Source organism: Sabethes cyaneus, chromosome 3, assembly GCF_943734655.1.
Source record: "Sabethes cyaneus chromosome 3, idSabCyanKW18_F2, whole genome shotgun sequence".
Lineage (NCBI taxonomy): Eukaryota > Metazoa > Arthropoda > Insecta > Diptera > Culicidae > Sabethes > Sabethes cyaneus.
In genome coordinates this window covers 46,345,256-46,371,257 of record NC_071355.1, presented here as the reverse complement: position 1 = coordinate 46,371,257, position 26,002 = coordinate 46,345,256, and the positions used below count along the sequence as shown (strand labels likewise).

At 40.7% G+C, this 26,002-nt stretch overlaps 3 protein-coding genes across 9 annotated transcripts; 1 reads left to right on the top strand and 2 right to left on the bottom strand.

Moving 5' to 3' along the window:
• Window positions 1-768: 768 nt before the first annotated feature.
• LOC128741240 (uncharacterized) lies at window positions 769-3,317 on the bottom strand. Its single transcript, XM_053836894.1, has 4 exons — window positions 3,196-3,317; window positions 2,787-2,995; window positions 2,314-2,509; window positions 769-1,984 (listed from the first exon to the last, which is right to left on the bottom strand). The coding sequence occupies exons 1-4, from the start codon at window positions 3,236-3,238 to the stop codon at window positions 1,701-1,703; spliced, it is 732 nt and encodes a 243-aa protein (XP_053692869.1). The 5' UTR covers window positions 3,239-3,317; the 3' UTR covers window positions 769-1,700.
• Window positions 3,318-9,423: 6,106 nt separating this feature from the next.
• Window positions 9,424-25,760, bottom strand: LOC128741241 (uncharacterized). 7 transcript variants are annotated; one of them, XM_053836902.1, is made up of 4 exons: window positions 25,635-25,760; window positions 11,285-11,571; window positions 10,672-10,799; window positions 9,424-10,608 (listed from the first exon to the last, which is right to left on the bottom strand). In XM_053836902.1, the coding sequence occupies exons 2-4, from the start codon at window positions 11,559-11,561 to the stop codon at window positions 10,342-10,344; spliced, it is 672 nt and encodes a 223-aa protein (XP_053692877.1). In that variant the 5' UTR covers window positions 11,562-11,571; window positions 25,635-25,760; the 3' UTR covers window positions 9,424-10,341. The 7 variants fall into 7 exon arrangements, with proteins under 7 accessions (XP_053692877.1, XP_053692870.1, XP_053692872.1 ...); XM_053836895.1 differs by having other exon boundaries at window positions 25,549-25,758; XM_053836897.1 differs by lacking the exon at window positions 25,635-25,760 and adding an exon at window positions 25,451-25,565.
• On the top strand, window positions 22,799-23,717 carry LOC128741242 (uncharacterized). The gene has a single exon (XM_053836903.1). The coding sequence runs from the start codon at window positions 22,976-22,978 to the stop codon at window positions 23,561-23,563; it is 588 nt and encodes a 195-aa protein (XP_053692878.1). The 5' UTR covers window positions 22,799-22,975; the 3' UTR covers window positions 23,564-23,717.
• Window positions 25,761-26,002: the final 242 nt, after the last annotated feature.

Below are 26,002 nucleotides of genomic sequence, written 5' to 3'. Positions count from 1 at the left end.
TGAGGATGAGTAACAAGTCTTACAAAAATGTGTTCTGATTTTTTATAAAAATGCCATTTCGAAATTCATGGATTATTCTCAAGTAAGTTACAGGTTAAAAATAAAGCAAAATCATTACTGAAGCAGTCGTTCTCCAGTCCAGAGGTAAAGGCAGGAATTCCCGGTTAGGATGCTAACCTGCTGCGATATTTCATTTTTATTTTATTTCGTGAAAAGCTATACTCTTGTTGTCTTGTTGTAATCACTTCTCACTAATAATAGACTGCCTATTATAATTCTCTTTAATTATTATCCTAAGGTTATGAGAAAATTTGATTATAATTTTGATGTGATCTTTTATTTCAGAGCCTTTGAGCCTCTGGCTGGTTCGCCTATTCTTAAAATTTTGGTTTAAAAAAACTTTTGGAAACATTTACGTGAATGAAAATTAATTAATTTCGCAAGACATATACCCTTAGATAAAGCACAAACTAACGACACGTTCTATAATGCTAAATAGTTATAAAGTGTTTCATGTTCATCCATATTGAAACGACTCGTGTCAAACCTATTTCACGGGAAATTGCTTTATGCCGTCAATCCAGCGATACAGGATTTGAGATGTGCATATGTTTCAGTCTGAGTTTGTATCATAAATAATCAGATCCTTGATGTGCGACTTGTGACATACATACGACGGCTCGTATAGAAAGTCATTTTGATGGACTGGAAAACTAGAACGTTAAATTAAAATAAAAACGATACAAAACACGTTTTCTTTTACTACAACATTTATTACCAGTACTTATTAGGCTGATTATTACAATATATGTGTATAAATTTGCGCGTAGAAATTTGTATAGTACACACTTCTATGCGCTATATATTCTTATAAAATATACTATCAGATGTGACAAAATATAAAAGGAAATAAAAATACATCGAAACAAAGAACATTATTCGTTGCTAAAAGTTTTATTAAAAACTTAATCAAAATGGACGGCGATACGATAGTACGAGATTCGAGGTTACTCAACTTCCAGTTTGTTGCTGCTAGTTTGTAAACACATTTAATGTAGCATTATCAACTAAATTTACACATCTAATAGACCTAGACATCATCAACAGAACTAACAAATTATCGAATTTGTGTGAGTGCAAACATGTAAACTAGAGATGGCTGGTTTTTATGTCAGAAAACCGGCCAAGTCATAAAATCTTGCAACTTAAAGCCGAGCTTGGCGAAAAGTTTACCTAACCGTTAAGGTTAATTTAATTGGAATGTTCGGAAATTAGTTCGTGTTTGTGCTGTGTGTTCTCTATTCCTTCCTCTAACGAAATGCTTCTCTTTGCTTCAGTTCGACACCAAAAAGACACTAAAAAATAACATTAATGACACATCCTATATAGTAGAGTAGAACGCACGTAGAAATGTATGCTTTCGTGAGTTTGATGCTCGTAAGGCCACGTTTAGTGCTGTGTTTTATGTCCCTTGGGGCGTCCTGATGATGATTTTGTTGCTTAATTTACGGTGCTTTCAAAAAAGACGTACAGGAGACTGGCGGACTTTGTTTCTGTTGTTAATTTGATTTTTTGTTCTGCTATCTTTTATGTGCGTGCGTGCATCCGTGTGCGTATTCAAAAAGCACATCTAACACGACAATTCGTCATTAAGTTTGAACATAAAACGGATTTTTTTTCCTGTCGTGTGATATGTATACTTAGATGTATCCACCGCTGTGAAGGCTTCGGCTAGTGTGATGCGATGGGTGATAACCGGGCTCTTGCATCTGCATCTGCATTACAAGATTCTTCGCTTCGCGGCGTAGTTCGTAGGATTTCTTAGCTTCCTTGTACAGTAAAAGAGATGCTAATCCCAGAATCATGAAACTAATCACTGCCAGCGCATAGGACCAAGATAGAACGTTGAATTTCGGATACATCAACCAATCGCGGCGATATGCATTTCCACCGAATACGGCTACCGCCAGAAACATAAACAAGGCTGAAAGATATAAAATTTGATAAGATGATATTGTCTAACAGCGATACTGTACCTATTGAGAGGCATGTCTATACCAAGACAGTAAAGAACACTGCTGGTTATTGCTTTAATCATGTTTCTCAGAAAACTCCAAGGAAAATTTTCCGATTTTCTCGGACATCGCTTATTTCAAACATTCACAACTCTTGATCCAAGCGTCATAGAAGAAACATTTTGTATGAAAATGCAAGCAATTTTCAACGGGGTGGAAAACTCCGAAGGTAAGTCAGCAAATTTGTGATCTTCCTCATTGAAAAATGCTTGTTTGTATTAGAAATTATTAAACTTACACGACGTTGCAATCCCTACGAAAGAAATTGTGGTCAGCAACCACTCGTAGCGCAAGACCAGTTTTAGTGGCCATCTGACCATCTCGCAAGCCATAATTACTAGCGAACCGAACGTGAACAGGAACGATATAGTCACTAGGCCCTGTACCACCATCAACCAGCCGGGAAGTAAATATTCTCGAATGACGTAGTATTCCTAAAAAATCAAAATTATTATCATCATTATATACTATTTATTGAACGTAACTACAGCCGATTCCTGGTCTGAATGAAATATTTCGTAGCTGAGAAAAACCACTTTGAGTAGAATAAACTATCCCTCCTCGAAGGAGCATAAAACTCAGCATCTTATTTAAAATGATTACAACAAATAACATTTCGAAGGAAGCGTTTCTGAATACTCTCAATACGTCTGGACCAAAACTCAAACTGCGAAACCCCAAAATTTTAATTCAATACCGCCTGTTAGTTACCTGACTAAAGATGTGATGGCACCCATTGAAGAGCTTCGGAAACTGGTAGTAGGGATAGCTAAAATCCTTGAAGCAGTACTCCCATAGTCCCATGTTTTTGAAACTGCTAAACGATTCGTCATACGATACAATCCAGTAGGGTGAACAGAAGCTCATCATCAAAAATATCGACGCCACGTAGGACAGAATGGCTCCAAGTACCAAGGCATCTAATGGAAACAAACATTAATTAGCTTGTTTTGTCTACCTTTACTTACACAATAGCCGCTTAGGCACGGCCAAATTCTTTCGATCCACAGTGTATCACTAGGTGTGTACTCTGCATTCATCGAAAGCTAATGACAGTAAGTCATCTTCAATTTAAAACTAGTTTTCCAGCATTACGGATGCTTCCGCGCTTCGAACTCACTTGATGCCTTCGGGTATTCGTTCTTCTCGATAGTCGAGGACATTTTTAAGGCACTGAAACCTGCTGCAACACCGCAAAATCCGATCCCACGCACTCCAGACACACTTGTCGCAACCACCTAAAACTAGTCTGACACTGTTGATTGCATGAATGACGATCGTTTCATTCTTTCATTCATGCCGATGAATGCTTTTGTGTAGGATAGACGCAGAGCTACCAACAGTGGACAAATGAAAAACTATACGCGCATACGATCGCACTAGTGTTAGTAGTAAATTGCCAACTTTGTTTATGTTCATTCTCTTGTTCGTACGTAGCATTTCGATGGCGGCGTCCCGAAATGGCTCTGTCTGCGATGAATCGATTTAGCGTAATTACGGACCTACGAACGAACGCATAGATACGATAGTGGTGGAAGAAGCATAAAACGGCACGCCTCGCAAAGCAAATAACATCGGTACGCAACGAATGGATGAGTCACGCATGTAAATTATGCGATGCTAGTAGTGTGTGCTATCGGTATGCTTTTATGTTGCTAGACACTCAAAAAGTTTTACATTCAAATTCAATTAGACCGTTTATTTTGTGCACCCATCAGCGTTGCTGTCCGACACCGGAAAAAAGGGTTCGTTGTTTACAGCTCAAGCAAATCTATCCCCGAGATTGCGCGGGATTTTGAGGAAGGCGAAAGAGGATGCTGCGGAATGTTATCAAAATAAAAGTGCATGCTGCAACGCAGTTTGAACATTGCTGTATGAGTCTGTATGATTTAGCAGCCACTGTTGCATACTTCTAATCCTAAGACTTGTACAAAAGCCGCAAATAGAATAGAGTAAGGAGGGGTAAAAGTGCGATGCCGGTAAAAGTGCGATTCAATGATTTATCGGTGCAGATTCCGAGTAAATTTTCTACATTGGCATGGATGGGTGACTACTTTGACAGCTTGAATCTAACGTAAACTTTGGTTGCTTACGAAGCATAGTTGCTGAGTTATGTGCAAATGTTATTTTAGGGCGATTTTGATGTAATTTTTCGTTATACGGCAAATACGATATCAACAGGAGGATATTACTTGTTGAAAATTTGTAGCAGCGTTTTAAGTCACTCACATATCTGTTTTGAAAGTAGAGCGAAAATAATTTACAAAATATATTTCGCTTTTCCGTACTTTAATCTAACCCCGTCAAGCGCTTAGCGGGGTAAAAGTTCGTTTCACGGACGGGGCAAAAGTGCGATTCATGGACGAGGCAAAAATGTATAGCTAATTATACACAGCCTTAGACACTATTTTACAGATACTAGAGATGGAACATCTGCAGAAAACTGTGTGCTTTACAGATGTTGGCCGAAGGAAAACAATGTTTTTCTGCTGATGAAACATAAAACAAACATTTGGAAAAGTTTTGATCTAACGGAGCCTGCAATACACCAGCGCATAATAGGAAAGGTGCCAATTAAGAATATTCCTTACCGAAACATAACGCAGATTGGAGATAATATGGTTTTGTTAGCTACTGTTGTGCCAATTTCATGGATTCGAGCTTCGCACTTTTGCCCCGCGGTATTCGCATTTTTGCCCCGCTAGTGGGGTAAAAGTGCGAATCGGTACTTGATCAGAAGAAAGAAGAATTTATTTTGCAAAACACTATTACCGCAGGTGATTTATAGTTGAATGTAAAGACATTGAGTTACTGCATCACTATAAAATATATTATGTTGTTGTCCTTCTTTATATCTCACGAAAATTGATGACAACTTCAAACATCGCACTTATGCCCCGCCCTACTCTATTACCATAGAAAACTCACCAAAGGGTTTTACGAATTCAAACCAAATTTACTTTTTACGCTCAGAAATCAAGATTTATTCTTTTAGAAATGGCTCCCAAATTACCAGTTTTACAAATTCATGGGTCCAAAATCGGTAACAATCTAGAAGTTGCCCAATATTGATTGAGTATACAATACTACAAAGACATTTTTGGTGGCAATATCGTTACCATTAATAAATATGTACTCCTAAAACTTATTTCCTAAGATTAAATTTGTGCAGTTTATATAGCACGCATCATTGATACTTGATAGACATTCTAAACTACTGAACACAAAATTTTCGATACATCGAAGATGAAATTGTGAAAAAGTTATCTCCCGCGAAATCAAAATGCAAAACCACCCAGAAACCATAGTATTTGATGGAACTAGCCTACTATGCAAGTATGACAGTTGTCACATGCTGTAAAAAAAAACAAAAATAAATTTGTTTTTGAGCAGCTTCCGATGTAACTTTTGGCGTCATTTCCATAAGCTATTTTCTTGTCAAAATCTGTAAATAACCGGTTGTTGCGATTCGATTGCGTAAAGTGAACTTCAAAAAGACATCCCTGCCAAAAATAACAGTATGAAACGCTTGATTTGCTTTAGCATTTAATATTTTTTCAAATAAGTAAAAGCAGGCCAATATGCCCACTTGCGGTGATGCAATTTGCCCCCCTTGCAAATGTGACTTTAAACATAGGTAAACAGATCTAAGTGGAAGCCAGTTGCCATTATTTAATTATTATTATTTAATAAAAAAAAAGAAAAAGTGCACCAGAAGGCCGAAATTAAGTTTATTTTATATAAAATAACGATATTTTGCAAAACAAAGGAAATAATTTTACTTTCTACAAAATAGAGATGGCCTGTCACTGGTAGAAATACTCAAATTACCGCATTGGGCATATTATACCGCAGGTGGGGCATTTTACCCCGCGCAGACGAGAAACACAACATTTTGGTGCTTTTATTAAATAATTCCTAGCATGTTTATTCCACAATGCTAAATGAAATAAACAATTGCAATTGGTTGTCAGCTTAAATACCAACATATACTCGTAGTTGTCATGTTAATTTGGGGAATCATAACAGAGATATATCCATTTATTCTTAGGGGGGCACATTATACTCAATTCCCCTATGTAGGTCAGGCATCTCCAGGTGGCTTTGTGGATATCTTTGCATGAAAAGTCTCTACAGTCTCGAAGTCCTTGTGTCGAACGAAAGAACGGCTGCATCGCAATTTGCCGGTACATTTTCCACGTCGGTAATAAGGATGTAATGCGGTCCAGAGGCATCTCCTGAGGTTGTTTCGATAAAGGGAGCTTCGACTGGCCGTACTCTAGCTTTCAAAATCTCTCGAATTTCACTCTATGATCTAGAATCAGCGGTTTAGCGTGCAGTTGGCCAGACTGGCCCCCGCTAAGGGCTCTAGCTCTAGGGGGAGTCAAAACGGCCTGAACCTCAGACACTGTCGAGTGTAGCGAAGTACTGAATATAGCGAGTTGTGCGAATCATATATGACAGTCTTATTGTAAAAAATAATAAACTTCGAAGGAACATTGATTTAAGAAACGAGGGTCGCCACAATGTCACGCTACGGGTTTGGAACAAGGCAGAAAATTGGATCGAAAATCTGATAAAAAAAGTGTTAAAAAACATGTTCTACTATCTAGTCCAAATCTGTTCCAAAATCCTGAACAATCTAGTCCAGGTACAAAATACGGTCCAGGTCCGGAATCTGGTTCAATATCTGATCCAAAATCCGGCTGGTAGTTTCGCTGATCTGATCTAAAAGGTCTAGAATGTCAGGTCTAGAATTTGGTCCAAAATTAGATAAAAAATGTGGTCCAAAATATTATCGAATATCTGGTTCAAATCTGATAAAAATGTGGCCCAAAATCTGGTCTGGAATATGATGTAGCTCCAAGATCTGGTTCAAGTTTGGTGTGGTCCAGGCCCAGAATCTGATCCAAAATCTGATCAAAAATGAGGTCCAAAATGTGATTAAAATGTTGTTTAAAATATTATCCAAACAGAAACCGCTGGAAACGAACCACTAATCCGGGCAATATCATTGCTAATAATATTGGCAAGTACTCAAGGATCGAGATTATATGATGGTCACAAGTCAAAAGGAAGCTGAAATACCTGAACTGAAAACTCCTTTCGAGTTCGACCACCAAAGTCGCAAGAGGAAATAAAATTTCACCTTGATTTTACATATAACTTAACGGTTTATCTCCCTTTTCCCAAAAATTTTTACTTAGAACTAGATTACAATACTCTGAACTGGAGAGGGCTGTTAAACGTGCTTGTAGACGGGACTAGAGAGCCTGGACTAACTCCCTAGCCGAACAAGAAGAAACTGCCGACGCCAAAGATCCGTTCCGTTATCCGTTTTGCGTATCCGTTTGTTATACGATATTTCTCGCCGCCTTAGTGGTGCCAGGATGAATACAAAGATGCCGCTAAAGGACAGAGCTGGTCAGCTACTGACTGACCGTACAGAACAGCTTAAGCGATAGACTGAATATTTTGAACAACTCTTCCGAGTTTCAAGTGTCAGAGACCAACAAAACCAGAAGCGTATGACGCCTACAGTTCATCGAATTAATCGCGTCAACTCGGAGGCGTCATCGCTGGATGAAATTGTAGCAGCCATCAAGAGTATGAAATCCAATAGAGCGCCAGGGATAGACTGTATTTCAGCCGAAATGCTCAAAGCTGACCCATCTTTGTCAGCCCAGATGATGCATCAGCTTTTCAGCAATACATATGGAAAACCGCAGCTTTGGTTAAAGTCCCTAAGAAAGAAGACCTAACTGAATGCGATAACTGGCGTGGCAACACGTTGCTCTGTATTACTCTCAAAGTACTCTGTAAGGTAATCCTCAACTGGATCCAGGAGAAGATCGACGCTACTCTCCGGCAGCAGCAAGCTGGATTTCGTGCTGGCCGATCAAGTGTAGACAGATCAACGAATTCCAGGACTCTCTTGTGCTGGTGTTTGTTGACTTCGAAAAGGCGTTGGATCGACTCAACCACGAAAACATCTGGGGCGCACTTAGGCGTAGAGGAGTTCCAGATAAGCTAGTCCATCTCATCGAGGCTCAGTACGAGGCGTTTTCATGCAAAGTTTTACCCGACGGCGTCTTGTCCGACTCCATAAGGGTTACGGCCGGCGTGAGACAGGGTTGCATTTTATTACCGCTTCTGTTTCTCATCGTTATGGATGAGATATTAGTTGAAGCTTTTGACAGTAGACCAAATCGAGGATTTCATTGGAATCCTCTAACGATGGTGTAGCTAAATGACCTCGACCTAGCCGACGACATTGTCTTGCTCGCACAACGCCGAAACGATATGCAGAGCAAGTTAGATGACCTTTCCGAGAGCTCTCAGACAGCAGGTCTCACAGTCAATGTAGCAAAAACTAAGTCTATAGTAGTGAACACTAACAGTTCCACTAACAACTTCACAGTAGCGGGATAACAAGTTGAGCAGGTAGACGCCTGTCAATATCTTGGTAGTCAGACAACGCCCGATGGTGGTTCCAACGCTGATATAGCCACAGTTAAATCCGTACTGCCAGCGAAACCGCAGTGCCTGCGATATATCATTCGTGCCTGGAGGCCTGACAACTGGATATCCAATGAGGAACTCCATCGTCGGTGTCATCAATAGCCACAGAAATTCGTGAACGTAGGTGGAAGTGGATCGGATACATCTTGAGGAACGGAGCGAACGAGGTCTGCAGCGAAGCACTCGACTGGAATTCGCAAGGACAGCGTAGAAGAGGCAGACCCAGAGGCTCATGGCGACTGGTAAGAGCCATGACGGGTAACCGTCAGCAGTGGAGATCTCTAGTAAGTAAGTAAGTGACTTCGAAGTGCACGATTTCCCAGGGGTGGCGGACTGACGAACGATACGATGACTTTGCGAAAAATCGACAAGCTTTTGCTAATTTCAGAACGTTTTCCATGCTGCAGGGTAGTTTGCTTCAACAACATCGATAAATTCGACAACGCGCTTACCTTCCTTAGTCAGGGATTCATGTAACAATTGTCGGCCAGACGTCGTCCGACACAAGGGATTGTCATTGTTCGGCATTGTCAGAATACTCCTTACTAGAAAAGAAGAACTTATCGATATCTGATAAGCTTGCTTTGGGATCAATTATTTAGATTTTTCAAAAAGCCTCTTAGTCTTGGGTAACAGTGCGAGGCCAAACGTTTGCCTTCCGTTTCTCATATTAATCAAAACCCCTTCCGCCATCACACATCTTTGTGTGAGTGGCTTCTTTTGGAGCCTGTGCGTCTTTCGAATCAGATCATCCATTCCTGATTTCAAGGAACTCGAGAAAGGGACGTCATCCAAATGATGTTAAAAACCACACATTTTTCGTTTTCACGTTTATTAGTTGAAATGTTCTGCGTTAGAATTACTTTTTCTTATCTAAAATTCTTACCGCTAATATAGACGTCCGGAGACGCGATTACACCTTGAAAACAGCAAATTTTTTCTACTAATGAGCCGGTTAGAATTTCTCTTTTTCGTTCGATTGCTTCACCTTAGCAACTACACTTATTACTAGGAAAGATTCTTGCGCCATTGCTTAAATCGTTACTTATTATCTTATTCAAGGCAGCACAACGATTCACGTCACTCTTCCACCAAACAAACGGTGGAAAACAATTAATGAATCGCAGTTGGAATAAAAAAACGAAAGCTGGTTGAAATTAAAAGATGGATCTTAAAAAACAGTACCAAAAAAAATTGCGCCTCAAGTTTGCTGTAACGCTGCTTGCTTGCTTGCTTGCTTACTCTGAGATTCGGTTAGCGGTTGAGTTCTACATGTAGGTATTGATCTAATTTGGCATTTTAGATTGGAATTTGTCCATTTTGTTGAGGTACGTACGCACGAACGAACGCACGAAGCAAGCTTGATCGCAGGGTTCAGCTGGAATGCGTTTTGTTTAAAAGTTATTTACATTCAACTGTGAAGTAGTAAAATTTCTATAACCTAAAAAAAGGTAAACAGGCTAACTGCTAAATTGTGGACGGCATCGTGTTTCGATTAGTACGATAGATTGATGGAAAAATAGCTGAATATGATTGAATTGAACTTTTTAAATGTCTTTTTTTGCCCTATTTACATCTCCAACCATTTTCCTTGCGTGTATAGATAAAAACATGTTGTAAAGATTCGTAACTTTCGATAAAAAGGCATTTCACTCCGGATTGTACTGTTGGATTACTTCGTCAAGCTGTCTGCTACTACTTTACGATGTGCGCTTTTTCTGGTCGAATTCTGGCCAGAATCGAACTAAGCTTTCGATTCGCTGTCGATCTGGAACCGCGTTTGCGACTCCTTCAGCTGTCTTCGCTTGCGAGCCTGCACGTGCGCTTCGGTCAAAAACAAGGACGCAGTCACGCCGCATGCAACCGCACCGATGCAGGCCAAGATGAAGGACCAACCGAACCAGTTGTTGGCGTGCTCCGGCATCCACTTGTCCTTGTTGCCGAACGCGGCGAACACGATGACACCGATGCCACCGCAGATACCGGCGGCCAGCGTTAAGTACCCGATTGTCTGCAAAACAATTTGAAATTTAGTTTTCCGATGGAATTACACTTGTAGCTAGTCGGCATTTACCCTGATTAGTTTAACGAAAAACTTTTGATCTGGACCGGCACATAGGAAGAACAGTAAAACCAGGATCATCGACAGAAAAACTCCGATCGCGCACAACGTGTAGAAAAACTGGGTTGCGACCATAAAAGCTGTGAAGAGAAAAAAAATAAACATAAAAAAGTGTGAGAAGCAAATTCTGTCAGTGAAGTGTCGAGCGCGTTGGGTCATAAAATTTGAACACGAATGTACATTTAGATATTCGTAAACAACCGGTTGCATTGTCATAGTGAATATGAGGGCGGAATTAATTTGTCAAAAAAACCGACAACATAGCGGAGCTTGGAACATCATTCAAATGCATGTGAGTTATTCGTGTACTAGCAGCTGATACACTAATTCCGTTTTATGACTGTGCGCGTAGCGCATCGGCACCTCGTGCTAGACCGAGTGTAGATAAATGACCACAGCCGGTGACATGAAAGGTCGCATTCACAAAAGATTAGCTAAATTAGTTCCGACACGCAACTGCACCGGCTGGTCAACAAACATGGATTGTCAGTTAGTCTTACGAAGCATTGAAATTGCAACAAGATAATTTATACGCCTAGAAATTCTGTGCACCGTCGATACTTACGCGGTATCAGGAATCCCCGTATCTCGTCGTAACCCTTGGTGAACGGGTCGTACACCCACCGGCAGCCGACGAAGAACCGCCGCTGATAGTCGTCGTTCACATCCGGCAGCGAGCGGAAACAGTGCGTCCACAGGCCGAGCCGATCCAGTTTAGCTCCGGTGATTCGGTAGTCGCTCACCAGCCAGCTTGGCGTCGCAAAGGCGACCAGCACCGTGACCAGGGCAATCACGAACACTCCCACTCCGCAGTTCCCGGCCAGCGAACGGCGTTTCATCATGGCAATCTCACTGTTGGTGGTCGAGAAAAAGAAAAATAGGCGAACAAAATTAGTGATTGATTTTTTCAGCAACTTTTTTAGCACTTTGAGCAGCTGGAATTAATTTTCCGGGAACTAAAACGGGGGAAAACTTTTCCTGCGATTCGTTCTGATGCACTTGTCTGCTTTTTGCATTCTGCTTTTGCAGTGTAAATGCTTAGGGTACTTTCTATAATGACTGTTTAACATGGGGGATCCATCCATGCATAACAATCACTGGATTCCCACACAGCACTGCACCTATGTACATCGGAACCCGTCGAGACAGACTATTGCATTTCAGCAGAACAAGCATTTTGCAAAGTGAAACATTCTGAGCTGAAAGTAATGAATCAAACTGCAACCTGTTGCTGCTGCTCGTTTCGTTGGGAGCTTTGAAAACTTTTCAAATTACAGCACATTTTCGCGCTAATAAGGACGCTGCACGCGACAACACTTTGCACCCGCCGGAAATGAATACCTTTTTTTGAACTTCCACATGTTTTCTGTTGTGAAACACCAGCAACGCCACTTGTTCAATCAGGATCCTTTCAATTTTACCGCCAACAATAAACTAAAGAAACATGAACGCTGCAATCAACACTATATAACAGTTAAACTGATTAAAATGTGATGATGGGCTTTGCAATGTGATCCACCAAGAGCAAATTATGTTTAAACGGTGGTAAAACATGTTGATTAACAAGTTCAATCATCCGCATCCGCAGGTCAAGAATGGCTGGTATTTTTTTTTATCCGACAACAACTCTTGGTTGTACCTTGTAATGAATCCACTACCTACCTATTACGATCTAAGTTATTTGTTTTGTGACGCGGAATTTGCATCGACCGATGTTTACGTCGAGCAAAGATCTGTCATACAACAAGGAATGAATAAATCGCTTTGTCGGTTTAGAAAACCGAACAAGGTCCAAATGTAGTCATGTTTAAACTTTTAGTTTGAACTACTCAAAGGTCGGCCTATGCTAATTACCGTTGTTACTACCTACGACACACCACCCCAAAACAACCGGGTCTCGTGTTTGTCCGCGCACGTTTTCCGACACATTCCACGGTTACACGGTATGACACACAAATAGTTAGGAGGGACCAATTAAGTTTGCTTTGTTGCATAGCCAGAACTGTGCACACCGCTGCGACCGCAATGGTTCATTGTTCTTCAGCTATAGCTGGGAAAGGTCGGCCTGACGGCCGCAAACCAAACCCTCCCAATAGTAATAATAATGGGAGGATATTCCCGATGTTAGTCACGCTTCGGACTGGTGATGTGAACTTTTATGCCATAGGTATAGGTAGGTACCTATGCTTCACATCGGTCACGCCACAGTAGAGTCCGCTGGCTGTGATCCTACATTATACAATCGTCGTCGTCCCCACAAGGGTGTGTGAAACACTGCACTAGCGCGGATGTTTTCTCGGCAGCACCTAGATAGTAATAGTGCAACTGTAAACAACTAAGTAATTGAACGAAACTGCGTCATTCAACTGCATAGGTGATGCATAGCGGGAGATTTCACAGGAGATAAGAGGTTGCACAGCCGGTCAATCGTTCAAAGATTGATGAGATTTCGCAATGACTTCATAGAATATTATTATTTTCAAATTAAATGGCAAGTGATATTATTGACTCTAAATATTTTTTTTATAAGCCAGTTTTATTCTAATTTGTAGCGCTACAAGTTTGTGTGCGAAATACGTATCCGTAGAATTAGGTAGCAGTTCTACCAAGCCGTTTAAAAATGGGATGTAACTACTTATAATTCATTCTTAATAAAATATGTTTCAGGATCTAGTCTCATACTGTGGGTTATTTAGAAAGTTTAAAAGTTATTAAAATTTGCTTTAAATGTCTACCTTACTAACGAAACAAGAAAATGTTTGTTTCAAAACAAATGTCTTTGTTTGTTCATTTTCGAGAAAGAACTACATAAAGCTCAAAAGACATTTGGTATTCAACGTAAGCGGCATCTGCTTGCATTGAGTTTGCTCCGTGAGCCACTGGAATACTTTAGTTGTAGGCTATCTTCTATTGGTCTGGTCTTCTATGTTTTAACCTAGAGTATAGGGCAATTACAGGACTAGTGTAGCACCTCCCAGCCAGCCGATATTCAAACCTACGACGGTTGGCTTGTTAGAGCAGAATCGTACCTCGAAGCTAACTGGACAGTACATGGGACGCACGTAAATTATCTTTCGCAAAAATTCTAACCAATTAGGTAGGTTAAAAATTACAACTACAAAGGAGCTCCACCATAAAGACTGTTTTACTAGACCCTCCTGTGGTATTTGAAATGGACCTAAAATTGGATCTCATTTGAACTTCAAATTAGTCTTGATATTGGACTTCAAAAGTCGAATTAAATTAGACATTAGGACTTGAAATTGGACATTACGTTGGGTCTAAAATTATACCAGATTAAACTTGAGATCGGAAGTGAAATTGAAAATAAAGTAGACTCTGATTTGGATTTAAAACTGGACTTGTAATCGGTGGTAAAATAGAAATTGTTTTAAAACGGGACATTAAAATTAGACCTCAATGGGATCGCACTTGGAATTAGAATAGTAAGTGGCCTTAAAATTCGACATTAAATTGCGAAATGAAATTTTACCTGAAATCGGTCGCGAAGTTGAAACTAAATTAGATTCAGAATTGAACTTAAAATGGGACATTTATGGGACATTAAAATTGGACTTTAAATTGAACTTGAAGTTTGACTTGAAATTAGACTTGGAATTGAACATGAAATTGGATAAAATAAAGTAGACCCTGATTTGGTCTTAAAACTGGACTTGTAATTGGTGGTAAATTAGAAATTAGCTTTAAAATGGGACATTGAATTTGGACCTTAATTGCACATCAAAATACATTCAGAATTAGACTACAAATTGGCCTTGAAACATTCAATTTCACATGAAATTTGCCATGAAATCGGAGATGAAATTGGAATCAAATTAAACTTGGAATTGAACTTAAAATGGGAGATTGAATTGGACTTGAAATTAAACATGTCATTGGACATGAAAATGGATTTACAGAAGGTGGGGCACGTTTCCCAGTGTGCTCCAGCCTGGGCACGCCAGTGCCTCCCATGTTTTGCAAGAAAACTATATATGATGGATATGAATATGGACATCAGTACGACGAGGATTTTGGGGGTTCAACCCCTCCCCCCAAAAGAAAATTTGTTCTACACTTTCAAGCTTGAAGTTTTACAGCTAGCTATTTAGAACACAGAAAAATGTTTGGGGCGCCCCAATCTGAAGGACCTAACAAAATTATAACAGATCTTGTTATTTTGTTATCAAATTTTCTAGCAACAATTGTTATTAATTTGATATATTTGATCATATTATAACAACCGTTGGTATAAATTAGCCTCCGTAAGTGGTTAAAATATCAAAAATTATAACTAAACTGCCTCTAATTAATACCTGATTCATAACAAACCATGTAATGATTTTATCTTAATTGTAACACATTGTGTTAAAGGTTAATTATCAACATTTCAAGATATTCCAAAAATAGCACAGCTAGTAAAGATATATTAGCAAGTATTAGTAACTGTGTAGTGACGTATTTAATATACTTTTAAAATGATGATGGTAATTAAAATAAATTTTGCAAGTAACATTTTGTTATGAAAGTAATTTGCAAGTAACATATTTTGTTATTAAAGCGAAATGTGTCATTCTTAGTGGTGGAATCTATATAGTTCATTCATAACTCAATGTGATACTTGTATCTAAATCTGATACAAACATGAATTTGCTTCTCAATTAGTTTATTTTCGATTTGTAACATAATATGTTAAAAGTTTCAAAATGTGTTATAAAACAGATATAATCTTGTTATGGCCTCCTGATCGGGGCTGGTTGTACGATCCTCATCGTCATCATCAGCAGCTTAGAGCCGGGTGGGTTCGTCCTGTTTTAAGCTCCATTCAACGTGATTTTGGGTTACTCGTCGCCCGTTTCTCAGGCGTCTCTGAAGTCGTAAAAAATGTCGCATTAGACCTGGACGAGTCATATCGCATGTTGAGTCCCTCTGCGTCGGTGGGGTTGTTGTATAGAACTGGGGTGACATTGCGCATCTCGTTTCAAGTGATTTTCGTTCGAGACGCCCATTTGTTTAACGTGGTTGAAACGAACCAAAATCACTCGAAACGAGATGCGCAATGTCACCCCTGGTTTTCCTTACGATGCGTTCGGTTCATCGTAGTTTCCCGACTTTCGCCAAATGTACGTTGGTAATCTCCCCAAGACACTAATCTGTTGCTCTTGATTCATGCACCTTCTGTACTCTTCGCTTTCAGCCTGTACTTCCCGCAAAGGCGCATATGTCCTGTCCTGAGCATGGTCAAAAAGTTTAATGCTTTTGTACGCTAAACCAACTAGGTTTGCAGTGCTTGCTTAGGCGCGATCGTTTCTCTTATCCGTTCGGTGTTCCGTTTAGTCCTCGCCACAATACTCAACGTTACTTTTCAGAGAAAAGTAAACGCAATTGTAACAATTGGTGGGTGCATTTTCCCGACTTTATCGTTTGTTGTTTCGTTTTCGATTTTGTTTTGTCTTCTTTCTTCCTTCCTGGCACCAATCTTGTTTTTAACTTGAGTATTTTTCACGTTTGGCCTACCTCTGGAGTGTATGTGTGTGTGTTTGTTTGAGTATGGTTGTATGTGTGTTTGAGTTTGTGTGATTGGTGTCGGTGTGTCTTGGTCTGTATCGGTATATCTGTGTATACTTCGTGAAGGAAAATAAAACGAATAGAGAGATCTGTGGTCTCGCCTAAGGGTTCGAACGTGATACAATCGACGGCACGAATTTCGCTGCTAAAGGATTCAAAGTCGATGTTTCTACGTTTACTTTCCGGTCTTTGTTGACCTGCAGCGCGTACAGGGCGATGCACAAGTCCTTCGAGCTTTCCTTCGAATTCGTGAGGTCGTTTAGGGCAGCATTGGCTTCCTGTTCACCGCACTCCAGCGCTTCCTGCAGCTCGTCCTGCAGCATTGCCTCGATGCATTGCTCCATGAGGGCTTCCTCCTCCAGTCGTTGCATTTCCTGCTTGTCAAATTCTTCCGTTAGTGGAGAAGCCGCTGTTAGAGCTGCTGCTGCCAACGTTTTGGTCGGGCATCTTCATTCTCATGCTCTGGTGTTCTTCAGAATGCGCAAGCAGATAAAACCTTTTGTGAGCAAATTTTTCGAACAATCTTTACAGAAAATTTAAATCGGTCTAATAGAGGGTTTGTACATTGTCAGGTTCGTATGGCGGCTTATGCCTCTTGATCGCAGCGTTTTGCAAAGGGCGAAGGCGACCGCGAACCTAGGAGTGGAAAGGCGGTAGAGAACGAAATAAACAACAGCGGGCCCAGGAGGCTTCCTTGGGGCAGACCCGATTGTATCTCGAATGAAAGTGATCTAGTTTCATTAGCACATATTTACGACTGTAATGCGACTGGCAATAGGTATACGACAGAATCCATCGTGTCAACCATTCAGGGAATCCCATTTTTTCTAAGTCTTGTTTCAACGTGATAGTTTGTTTTCCATCAAAATTTTATTCGCAAATCATTAAAATATGGACAATTTACTACCAAACCGCTTTTAAGCATGTGCTAAGATGTGGCATTTTATTTTCGGCAATTTTGGCCGCTACTATGGGGACCTTCTTATGCCCGGGAATGATGCAAAACTTGGGTTCGTTACAATTTGCAGCGAAGGGACGTTTAGCGTCATGTTGTGGCGGGTGAGCCTAATCTTCACGCAACGAAGGTTATGCTACATATACTTGCTACAGCTACTTCGCTGTTAAAACCAAACGAGTCACTGGGGAATTTCTGGTATCAAATTTTATTTATTTTATTTCAATTTAGCTTTAGCTAATGATTAATGCATGAATAATATTAATTGATTGATAAAATTGTTACTCATAAGTAGCACTAATATTTTGATTAACCATTAGATGATATCTAAACGAAAATTAGCAGTTAAAGCTAAAATGACCCACAATTGTTTGTGACCCATAATTGTGGATTAACTGTATGTGACTGAGCCGAGCACCGCGCAAAAATCAACCCAATATGTGCAGATAAACGTAAAAGTAATTCTACAGCATGACAATGCTCGGCTTCATGTTACCAACTCCGTTAAAACCTTTGAATGAGAAGTCTTGCCACATCCACCTTATTTCTCAGGTATTATGTCATCCGATTATTGTGTTACTAAAAGTTCCCTTTTTGCGTCCATAATTACCAATACAAAAAACACTGACAATTATTATTAGTCACCCTGTGATCTCGGATAATTTTTCAAATAGACCTAAGTGACAATGAGAGATTCTCTTCGCGTCTCCTCTCTTCGGCTTTTCACGGCAATACCAATGCATTGAAAAGAAAATTTTCAAAACATTTAGCTAGTGACTCCGGTAACCGATTCATGCAAAACTGATGTATTAAAATGCATTAGTATCGCCGTAAAAAGCGGAAGAGAGGAGGCACGAAGAGAATCACTCATTGTCGCTTAGGTCTATTTGAAAAATTACCCTAGTAATATATTGCATTGATGTTCCATGAAATATCTGCGTAACAAATGGTTCGTAATATTCGAACAGCATTTTTGACATTTCAGTAATACATCGCACGTTTTCTTTTCGCACGTTCCTTTGGTTTTACCGTGAACGTGCGGAAAGAAAACGTGCGATGTATTTATTACTGAAATGTCAAAAATGCTGTTCAAATATTACGAACTCGGATCATCCTGTCCGTCATTATGGATCGTAAAAAGTTGGGTAAACCGCTCGCTGATCGAACCCCACAAGTACCCGAGACCTGGTGATCTGAAGCACCTTTTTCCTTTTTCCCTCGCAAAGATATGCATAAAACCACTTGGAGATCACTTGTCCATCGTACAATAAATCAGACTGACCACGTTCTCGTATAGCGTTAATATCAAGAACATGCGTTCCTTATGGAGTGCCGATATTGGCTCTGATCATCACCTAGTACATAGTAGTATATGTTCACTCAAAATTGTCCACCGTATACCAGATACGTCAAGGCCGTTCTCAATAACATAGGCAAACATAAGGAGCTAGGTAACCCGCAAGCTACCGAAAACTACACGCGAATACTGGATAAGGTACTGCCTTTTTCCGAAGAGCAACGTCTAAGTTGCAGAAGGAGATGGAGTTGGAACGGAAGTTGACCATGAAACTAATTGCTGTAATTATCGCGCCATTACGATGATCAGCGCCGCCTATAACTTGCTCTCCCAGATCTCGTTTCGTGGTCTATCCCCAACAGCAAGAGAGGAGGACAGGAAGACTTTATGGGGATCCTTAATACTACGGATCAAATTTTCACACTCCGACAAATCCTCTAGAAATATCAGGAGTACAACGGGCGTTGCATCTTTTTTTTGTGGCTTTCAGGGTAGTAGGGGAATTGTGTATAACGTGCCCCCCCTGGCCAATGTGCCCCCCCTTCGTTTTTCCCTGAACAAGCAAAATTAAAATGCAAAACCACCCAGAAATCATAGTATTTGATGGAACTAGCCCACTATGCAAGAATGACAGTTGTCACATGCTGTAAAAACAAAACAAAAATAAATTTGTTTTTAAGCAGCTTCCGACGTAACTTTTGGCGTCGTTTCCATAAGCTATTTTCTTGTCAAAATCGGTAAATAACCCGTTGTTGCAATTCTATTGCGTGAAGTGAACTTCAAAAAGACATCCCTGCCAAAAATTATTGTATGAAACGCTTGATTTGCTTTGGCATTTAATATTTTTTCAAATAAGTAAAAGCAGGCCAATATGCCCCACTTGCGGTGGTGCAATTTGCCCCCCCTGGCAAATGTGGTTATAAACATACGTAAACAGATCTAAGTTAAAGTCAATTGCCATTATTTAATTCAATTAGTATTGTAGAGTAAACGTGGTGGGAATAATTTATTACTAACCTCCAAATTTCAGGCCATTCAACTACGAGGTGCAAAATGCCACAGTTGCAGTAAAATGTGCCCCATGCAGAAAAGAAAAAGTGCACCAGAAGGCCGAAACTAGGTTTATTTTATATAAAAATGCGATATTTTGAAAACAACGGAAATAATTTGACTTTCCACAAAATAGAGTTGGTCTGTCACTGGTAGAAATACTCAAATTACCGCATTGGGCATATTATACTGCAGGTGGGGCATTTTACCCCGCGCAAACGAGAAACACAACATTTAGGTGCTTTTATTAAATAATTCCTATCATATTTATTCCACAATACTAAATGAAATAAACAATTGCAATTGGTTTTCAGCTCAAATACCAACATATACACGTAGTTGTAACGTTAATTTGGGGAAGTATAAGGGATATATATCCATTTATTCTTAGGGGGGGCACATTATACACATTTCCCCTATACGGTACAGTCGAACGCGAACAGCTGTGGTAGATATAATACACGAGAACGGTTTTCCGGGTTAACTAATGCGGCTAATCAAAGGTATCTTCGAGCGAGTGATACGCTACGTACGTGTCTCGGGGGCATTATATAGTCCTTTAGAATCGTGCAAAGGGTTGTGGCAAGGGGATGTACTATGCTGTATGTTGTTTAGCAAAGGTATTGAAGGTGTAATCCGGTGAGCGGGGATCATAACGAGCGGAACGAACTTCTGCAAAAGTAATTAGTTCCTAGCTTTTGTAAACGACCACCTTGACATCATTACTAGAAGCCTTGAGACCGTGGAGGTAATCTATGCTAGACTAGAAATCGATACTAGAAGGTTTATATTACAAATCAATGCATCAACACCAAATAAATGGTAGGAAAAAGATCCAGAGAAAGCAAAGTTCATTTCCCACGAACAATGGCCAATAACGGCGATGAATTCGAAGTGATGATGTGTTCCTATATATCAGAATGTCTGGTCAGCGTCGACAATAATCTGAGCACGGAGATTCAACGACCCACTTGGTCGAGCGCTGACCCAGTGTCTCCGATGGTCCACAGTTCGAACGCTTAAGAAGGCATGCCAATTTGATGGTCAAAATGACAAGTGTTGTTAACGAGTATGTCAGAGTAATAGCTGCTAAAGGCGATTAGAGAATGTTAGCCCAAAGCTAAGCAGGTGCTACATTCCGTTATCGAAACTTGAACTTCTGTTTTTATACGACAGACTTCGCAGCCAGCTGTTAGATTGCAGGACAATTCCAGGGCCAGTTGGTACGATCCTTTTGACTCTAACAGTCTCTCCCAGTGAGATTGGAACATACGAAGACTGGCTTATTAGGCCAGCGTCATACCTCGAAACCAACTGGGAGGCCGGAGCCAGCTGGGAATGTTAGCCCATAATCCTTAAAATGGCATAAAAGGAATTTTCATAGATAAGCGAAAATAACAGTCTATTTGGCGTAATAAAGATGATGTGATAGAGATTGATGTCCACATCCAGTGTTGGGCACAATTTCACTAATTCGCCAAATCGCTAATTAGCGACGCTAAATTCTGATTAGCGAGTTAGCATTTTCGCTAAATTTGAAATCGCTAAATCGCTAAAGTTGCATGAAAATTGGAAATGCATGTTTTTTTGCATTGGTCAGAAATAATGCCACACATGTCGGCATATTGGTCAGTTCTTTTGTGACGTTGGCGATCAGCTGGCTTCTTCATTTCAGCCACGAAATTATTCGCCCAAATTTGTTCTATTGTTTGCGGCTGGATAACGCTGAGATGGTTGGCGATGTTCCGTGCAATGATAATCTCCGAAAAGCCGGTCCACCTCCTTCAGTAATCTTTTGGCATAATGGGCCGAGGCCAGGCCAATTCGTCATGTTGCATATTGGGGAGCATAAACCCCGAAAAAAACAGTGGCTTGGACATTCCCTTTACGCTGATCGTCAGATACAGAAGGACCTTCTTTGGGAACTTGTGGGAGACATATTTGACGCCATCGCGTAAAATGGGGGGCGGTGGGGCGTAATATACACAGTGCTTTGCCAGTCGTTGCCGTCCAACGTCAAGTAAGCCTGGTCATCCTTCACCGAAAAGATGTTTTTCACCAGCACCTTCACCCGTGATTGCCTGCTACTCAGATATGGCTGATCTCGACTGACGCATCCACATAAAAATGTTCTTTTGGCGAGGTACTTCTTCACCGATTGACTCTGACCTCCGAAGGTCAGACTGAGACTCCGGAAGAGGGCACGTTGTTCTCGGTGTCTCGGCCGAATTTCAGCTTCTACTGGACTTAACCTTTCTCCAGAAGGGAGAGTATGTGCCGGATCGGTTATATCCGGTAAACACGAAGTGCCTCACAATGTCCAATTTCTTCACTCCGGGTTGCAGCTGGCAGTACGAATAAAGCATCGAGTGTAATTGCTTGACTGTTTTCTTTATAACTGCTTCAAATCAATTGATAATGCTGTGAAATTATTTCTGTATACAATAGGGTTGCTGCTATTGGCGGTATATAGGTGGAATTATCACCAGTTGGCTGGGTGACCTCATGAATAATCGCTAAAATCAGTTCATTTGTTATGCACATGTTATGTCTAAAAATTAGCAATTGTCGAGAAATATTTGTGCTACATGGTATATGTTCAATCAAAAATGTGGTAATTTTTGAGTAATTCAGATTTAGCGATTAGACTTTCGCTAATCTGAGTTAATCGACTAGCGTTTAGCGATTAACGAGATTAACTTTTTCGGTTAATGCGGTTAACGACACTAAATTTTCGGTTAGCGGTTCCCACCACTGTCCACATCTATTAAATTGCAATTAATCATCAAAATTTTTCACAGTGAATCTTACGGAAATATCTATAAACTAAAACTTTGAATTTGTTCAGAATCCGCTTGGGCTTTAACTCAAATAAAACGACGACTGACTAAATAAGTTTTGCACCATTATAGTGCGATCTCAGCGGCTGTATTACAGTCACGTTGAGAGCAAAACTGTTGAACGCAAGGGATGACTCATATTCATATGTACTTTACTTAGACGCTGCATTTGTGACTGACCGCTTTGCGGTAAATAACAACCACGTGTTATTTATTTACGTAGCGCTGCAGATACTGAATACACTAATCACGGCAGTTAAGCTGGTATGCTTCAGCATGCATTGTTTTATCTTTTAAACCCCCACAAATTACCATTCATTATCCATACGTCTGAATCGATTGTTGTGTATATTTTGAGCGGTTTGCAAAATTGACTGACGATGGATAGACTGATAGTTTCATTCAAAATTCGATTCTATATTTAGACAATCCCAAAGATACTCCTAAACAAATTTTGTGTTTGAATTAATTTTTAAGTTAACCCTCGGACAAATTAGAACTGACAATTTACTCTTCTTTCTTCCAGTTTTCTTCGAGCCAACGGACATGCGAATTGCCTCCAGACCGTTCCAACTATCACCGACTAGCTTCAAAGTTATCCGCTTTATCACACCAAATTTATATGAACTACGAGACATTGCCAAGACTCTAGGCTATTCAGGAACCATCCGCAAAGTTGAAGTGGAAAATGTCGCCGATCCGCGCAAGCTACTCGAGGAAGTGCACGAACTGGCGACATTCGTTACTCGCTACGTGGACAATGTAATCGTCACACTGGGCAGCCACGGAGTGGCGATCATTCGCCGCACCTCGGAAAAGAAACCATTTTTCGATCGAAAAGGTCACTATCTGAAGCCCGCTTCGGCAACAGAGGACGGCACATTCCAGTCACGATTCTACCGAGCTCGACCATTGCAGCAGATCGTGAACGTTTCCGGAGCAGGTGACAGCTTCTGCAGCGGATTCATAGCGGCCATGTTGGACGGCCAACCGGAGTCGGTTTGTGTTAATGTGGGCTTCGAGGCAGCCTGCTGTGCGCTCGGTTCGAAGGGGGCCGTAGCCGAACGTTACTTCGATCGGGAACATTCCTGCTGGCAAGCTACAAGCGGGGCTGCTTTTATCACTTTCCAATAGAACCCGGTAGGTAGGCGTCGGTCAATGCGGGTCTGGGCTTTGCGGTGGAAGTAAGGCCCGTGAGAATAAGGGTTTTTTCGTATTTTTTTAAAGCCAATTGCATTTAAGATAGCTGGTGACAACAATGGAATAATAACGTCGCTATTATCTTTCAACCGTAAAATTCTCTTATGTTAGACCGTCGGTTTTGATGACTGTCCTCGACGGATAGAATGAACTTAGAAAAGGGCCACATTGTGCCATGTTGGCTATAAACGTGTGACTTGCTGCCAGTGCTAGTTGGCGCGATTTAGGTTATAGCATTGTCTGTAACAAACAGACATACGACGGTAAAAGGTCGATGTCGTGAACTTGTAACATGTTTTCCATTTTACTATCTATATTTGTGCTTGCCAAACATTGTTGGAAAGTTAACAATTCTACAGCCATTGGCATTGTTTTACGGACAACTCACCGTGATTTATTTACTACATACAAAATCATCTGTAAGATGTACTTTGGTTGCATCTTGACTGCTTTTTATGTATAAATTATTTGCATTTTAATAATCTTTCGGAAATTTTGATAAACCTTACCAGCTACTAGACATTAGAAATCAGTGCAGCCCTGTTCTGATTCCGCAGAGCACTGTTTCGACTTAGCGGTAAGTAAATCGCATAGCCACGTACAGGCCGAACCAGGCACAAAGAAGAACGAATACAAGAATAATCAATATATAATTTTGTTCATAAATTATTCAACTAGGTAGAGCGCTTTCCATGGCTCGTGCTGCAGTACATTCTATGCACACGATACATGTGTTTGGCGGAACTCAACGTCCTGGAGTTTGGATTCGGGGTCACGCGTGCAAATGTCCAACATTTCACAGACAGGCAAACAGGTTACAGGAAGCGACCGGCCTGTGCATATGTTTGCAAACGCCAGCACCATTTGAAGTGATAAGCGATCGGTAGTATTATCTAACCTACGTGCATCGTTATCAGCCACACATCGCGTTTATTTCTTTTTTTTTTTTTTTTTTCGAATACAACAACGCCTTTCGTAGCATTATTATGAATGAGCTTACTTGGTTGAGGAAAAATTTTCACCCAAAGGTTATTTGTAAGACAGTTCAACCGTTTCCAACGTACATCCTATTCTATAATCAGAATTGAATCGTCCTGAACATCCAATTGATTCGTTTGTCAACAAATTGATGACCTGTTCGTGGCCTGGCTCGCAGTGCACAACACAGAATCTAATATATGTACACGGGCGCCGTGAATTCAGTTTAGCACAGTGTCACACACGAGACAATCTAATGGAAGCAATTAAGCACAATGCGGTCGGTAGACAATGTGTCATTCATTTAACGATCTGCTCTTCCGTAACAGTACAGTTAGAATCACTCGTGAGTAAGCTCGAAATTCTTGTAAGATATCTTCGCACTGTAAACATGTTTTTGCTTAAGTCGATTCTGCTGTTTATACCAACACTAATGCATCACAGTTACTCATCCAATATCTTAAGGCGAAGACGTCTACACTGATATGCCATGGCAACCTCACACTCCCAATCATCCGACGAGCAAGCAAGCAACGCTTGCTACGTTTTGAAACTGATTCAATTCACCAGTGGATTAGGATTTTTGCCCTCTATCACTAATTAATATGATTAATTCATGTTTCAATTAGAAACCATTATTCAATTCCAGTTAGAACCGCCTTGGCTACTGGAACAATGCCAGGTTGACACGCACTCACGCACTTGTGTAACATTTCACGAAAGAGAAAACACTCGACAGAACAATTACGCTGCAGGCAGTGAACCCGAGCTTCCGCGAGGTGCCAGCGCCATTTTCGACCATTTAAATTCGTAAATTAAAAACAAAAGAAGCGTATCACGTACTTAACTCTCCGCACGGGTCACTGGACGTTCACTATATTCTGAACGTTTCGGATGCTGCTACCAGAGTAAAACTACTAAATACTTGCACAAAAACTTACACTGTCTTGGCACGCCCAGATATCAGTTCCGAATTCGCTTGCATTTACACGGTGGGAAAAGACTCGAATGAAACATAAAGACGTACCCCTTCACAACCCCTCGTGCTGACTAAAACTTAAAACACACTTCACACGGTGAAAGATCTCTGGCCCCTGTCGCCTCCAATACCAAGGTGCTGAAACCGGACTGACCACGGCAGCCAGGCAGCTAGTCAGCCAGCGAATATACAAAGCAGGCAACAGACCGCGTAACTGTCCGTGTCATACAACCCATACAGTCGGAGTAACCGCGACCGAGGGTGTCTCTGTGTGCAGTGCACCCGCTACGCAACCTCGCTGGCTGGTACGAGTACGAGGTGTGTCACCTGTGCGATTGTAGTTGTGGCTTAGTAGTTTCTTTTTACTTTCAACTTGATAGTTATTTCATGAATGAACGCATACCTGGACGGCCGTG

Coding starts and splice junctions, on each gene's coding strand:
- LOC128741242 (XM_053836903.1), top strand. CDS start 22,976: ATGCGAATTGCCTCCAGACCGTTCCAACTATCACCGACTAGCTTCAAA.
- LOC128741240 (XM_053836894.1), bottom strand. CDS start 3,238: ATGTCCTCGACTATCGAGAAGAACGAATACCCGAAGGCATCAA. Junction 2,996..3,195: donor CGAATACCCGAAGGCATCAA/GTGAGTTCGAAG, acceptor TGTTTCCATTAG/ATGCCTTGGTACTTGGAGCC. Junction 1,985..2,313: donor CGTAGGGATTGCAACGTCGT/GTAAGTTTAATA, acceptor TATATCTTTCAG/CCTTGTTTATGTTTCTGGCG.
- LOC128741241 (XM_053836895.1), bottom strand. CDS start 25,592: ATGCAAGCGAATTCGGAACTGATATCTGGGCGTGCCAAGACAGT. Junction 11,572..25,548: donor TCTGGGCGTGCCAAGACAGT/GTAAGTTTTTGT, acceptor GACCACCAACAG/TGAGATTGCCATGATGAAAC. Junction 10,609..10,671: donor TTTTCGTTAAACTAATCAGG/GTAAATGCCGAC, acceptor ATTGTTTTGCAG/ACAATCGGGTACTTAACGCT.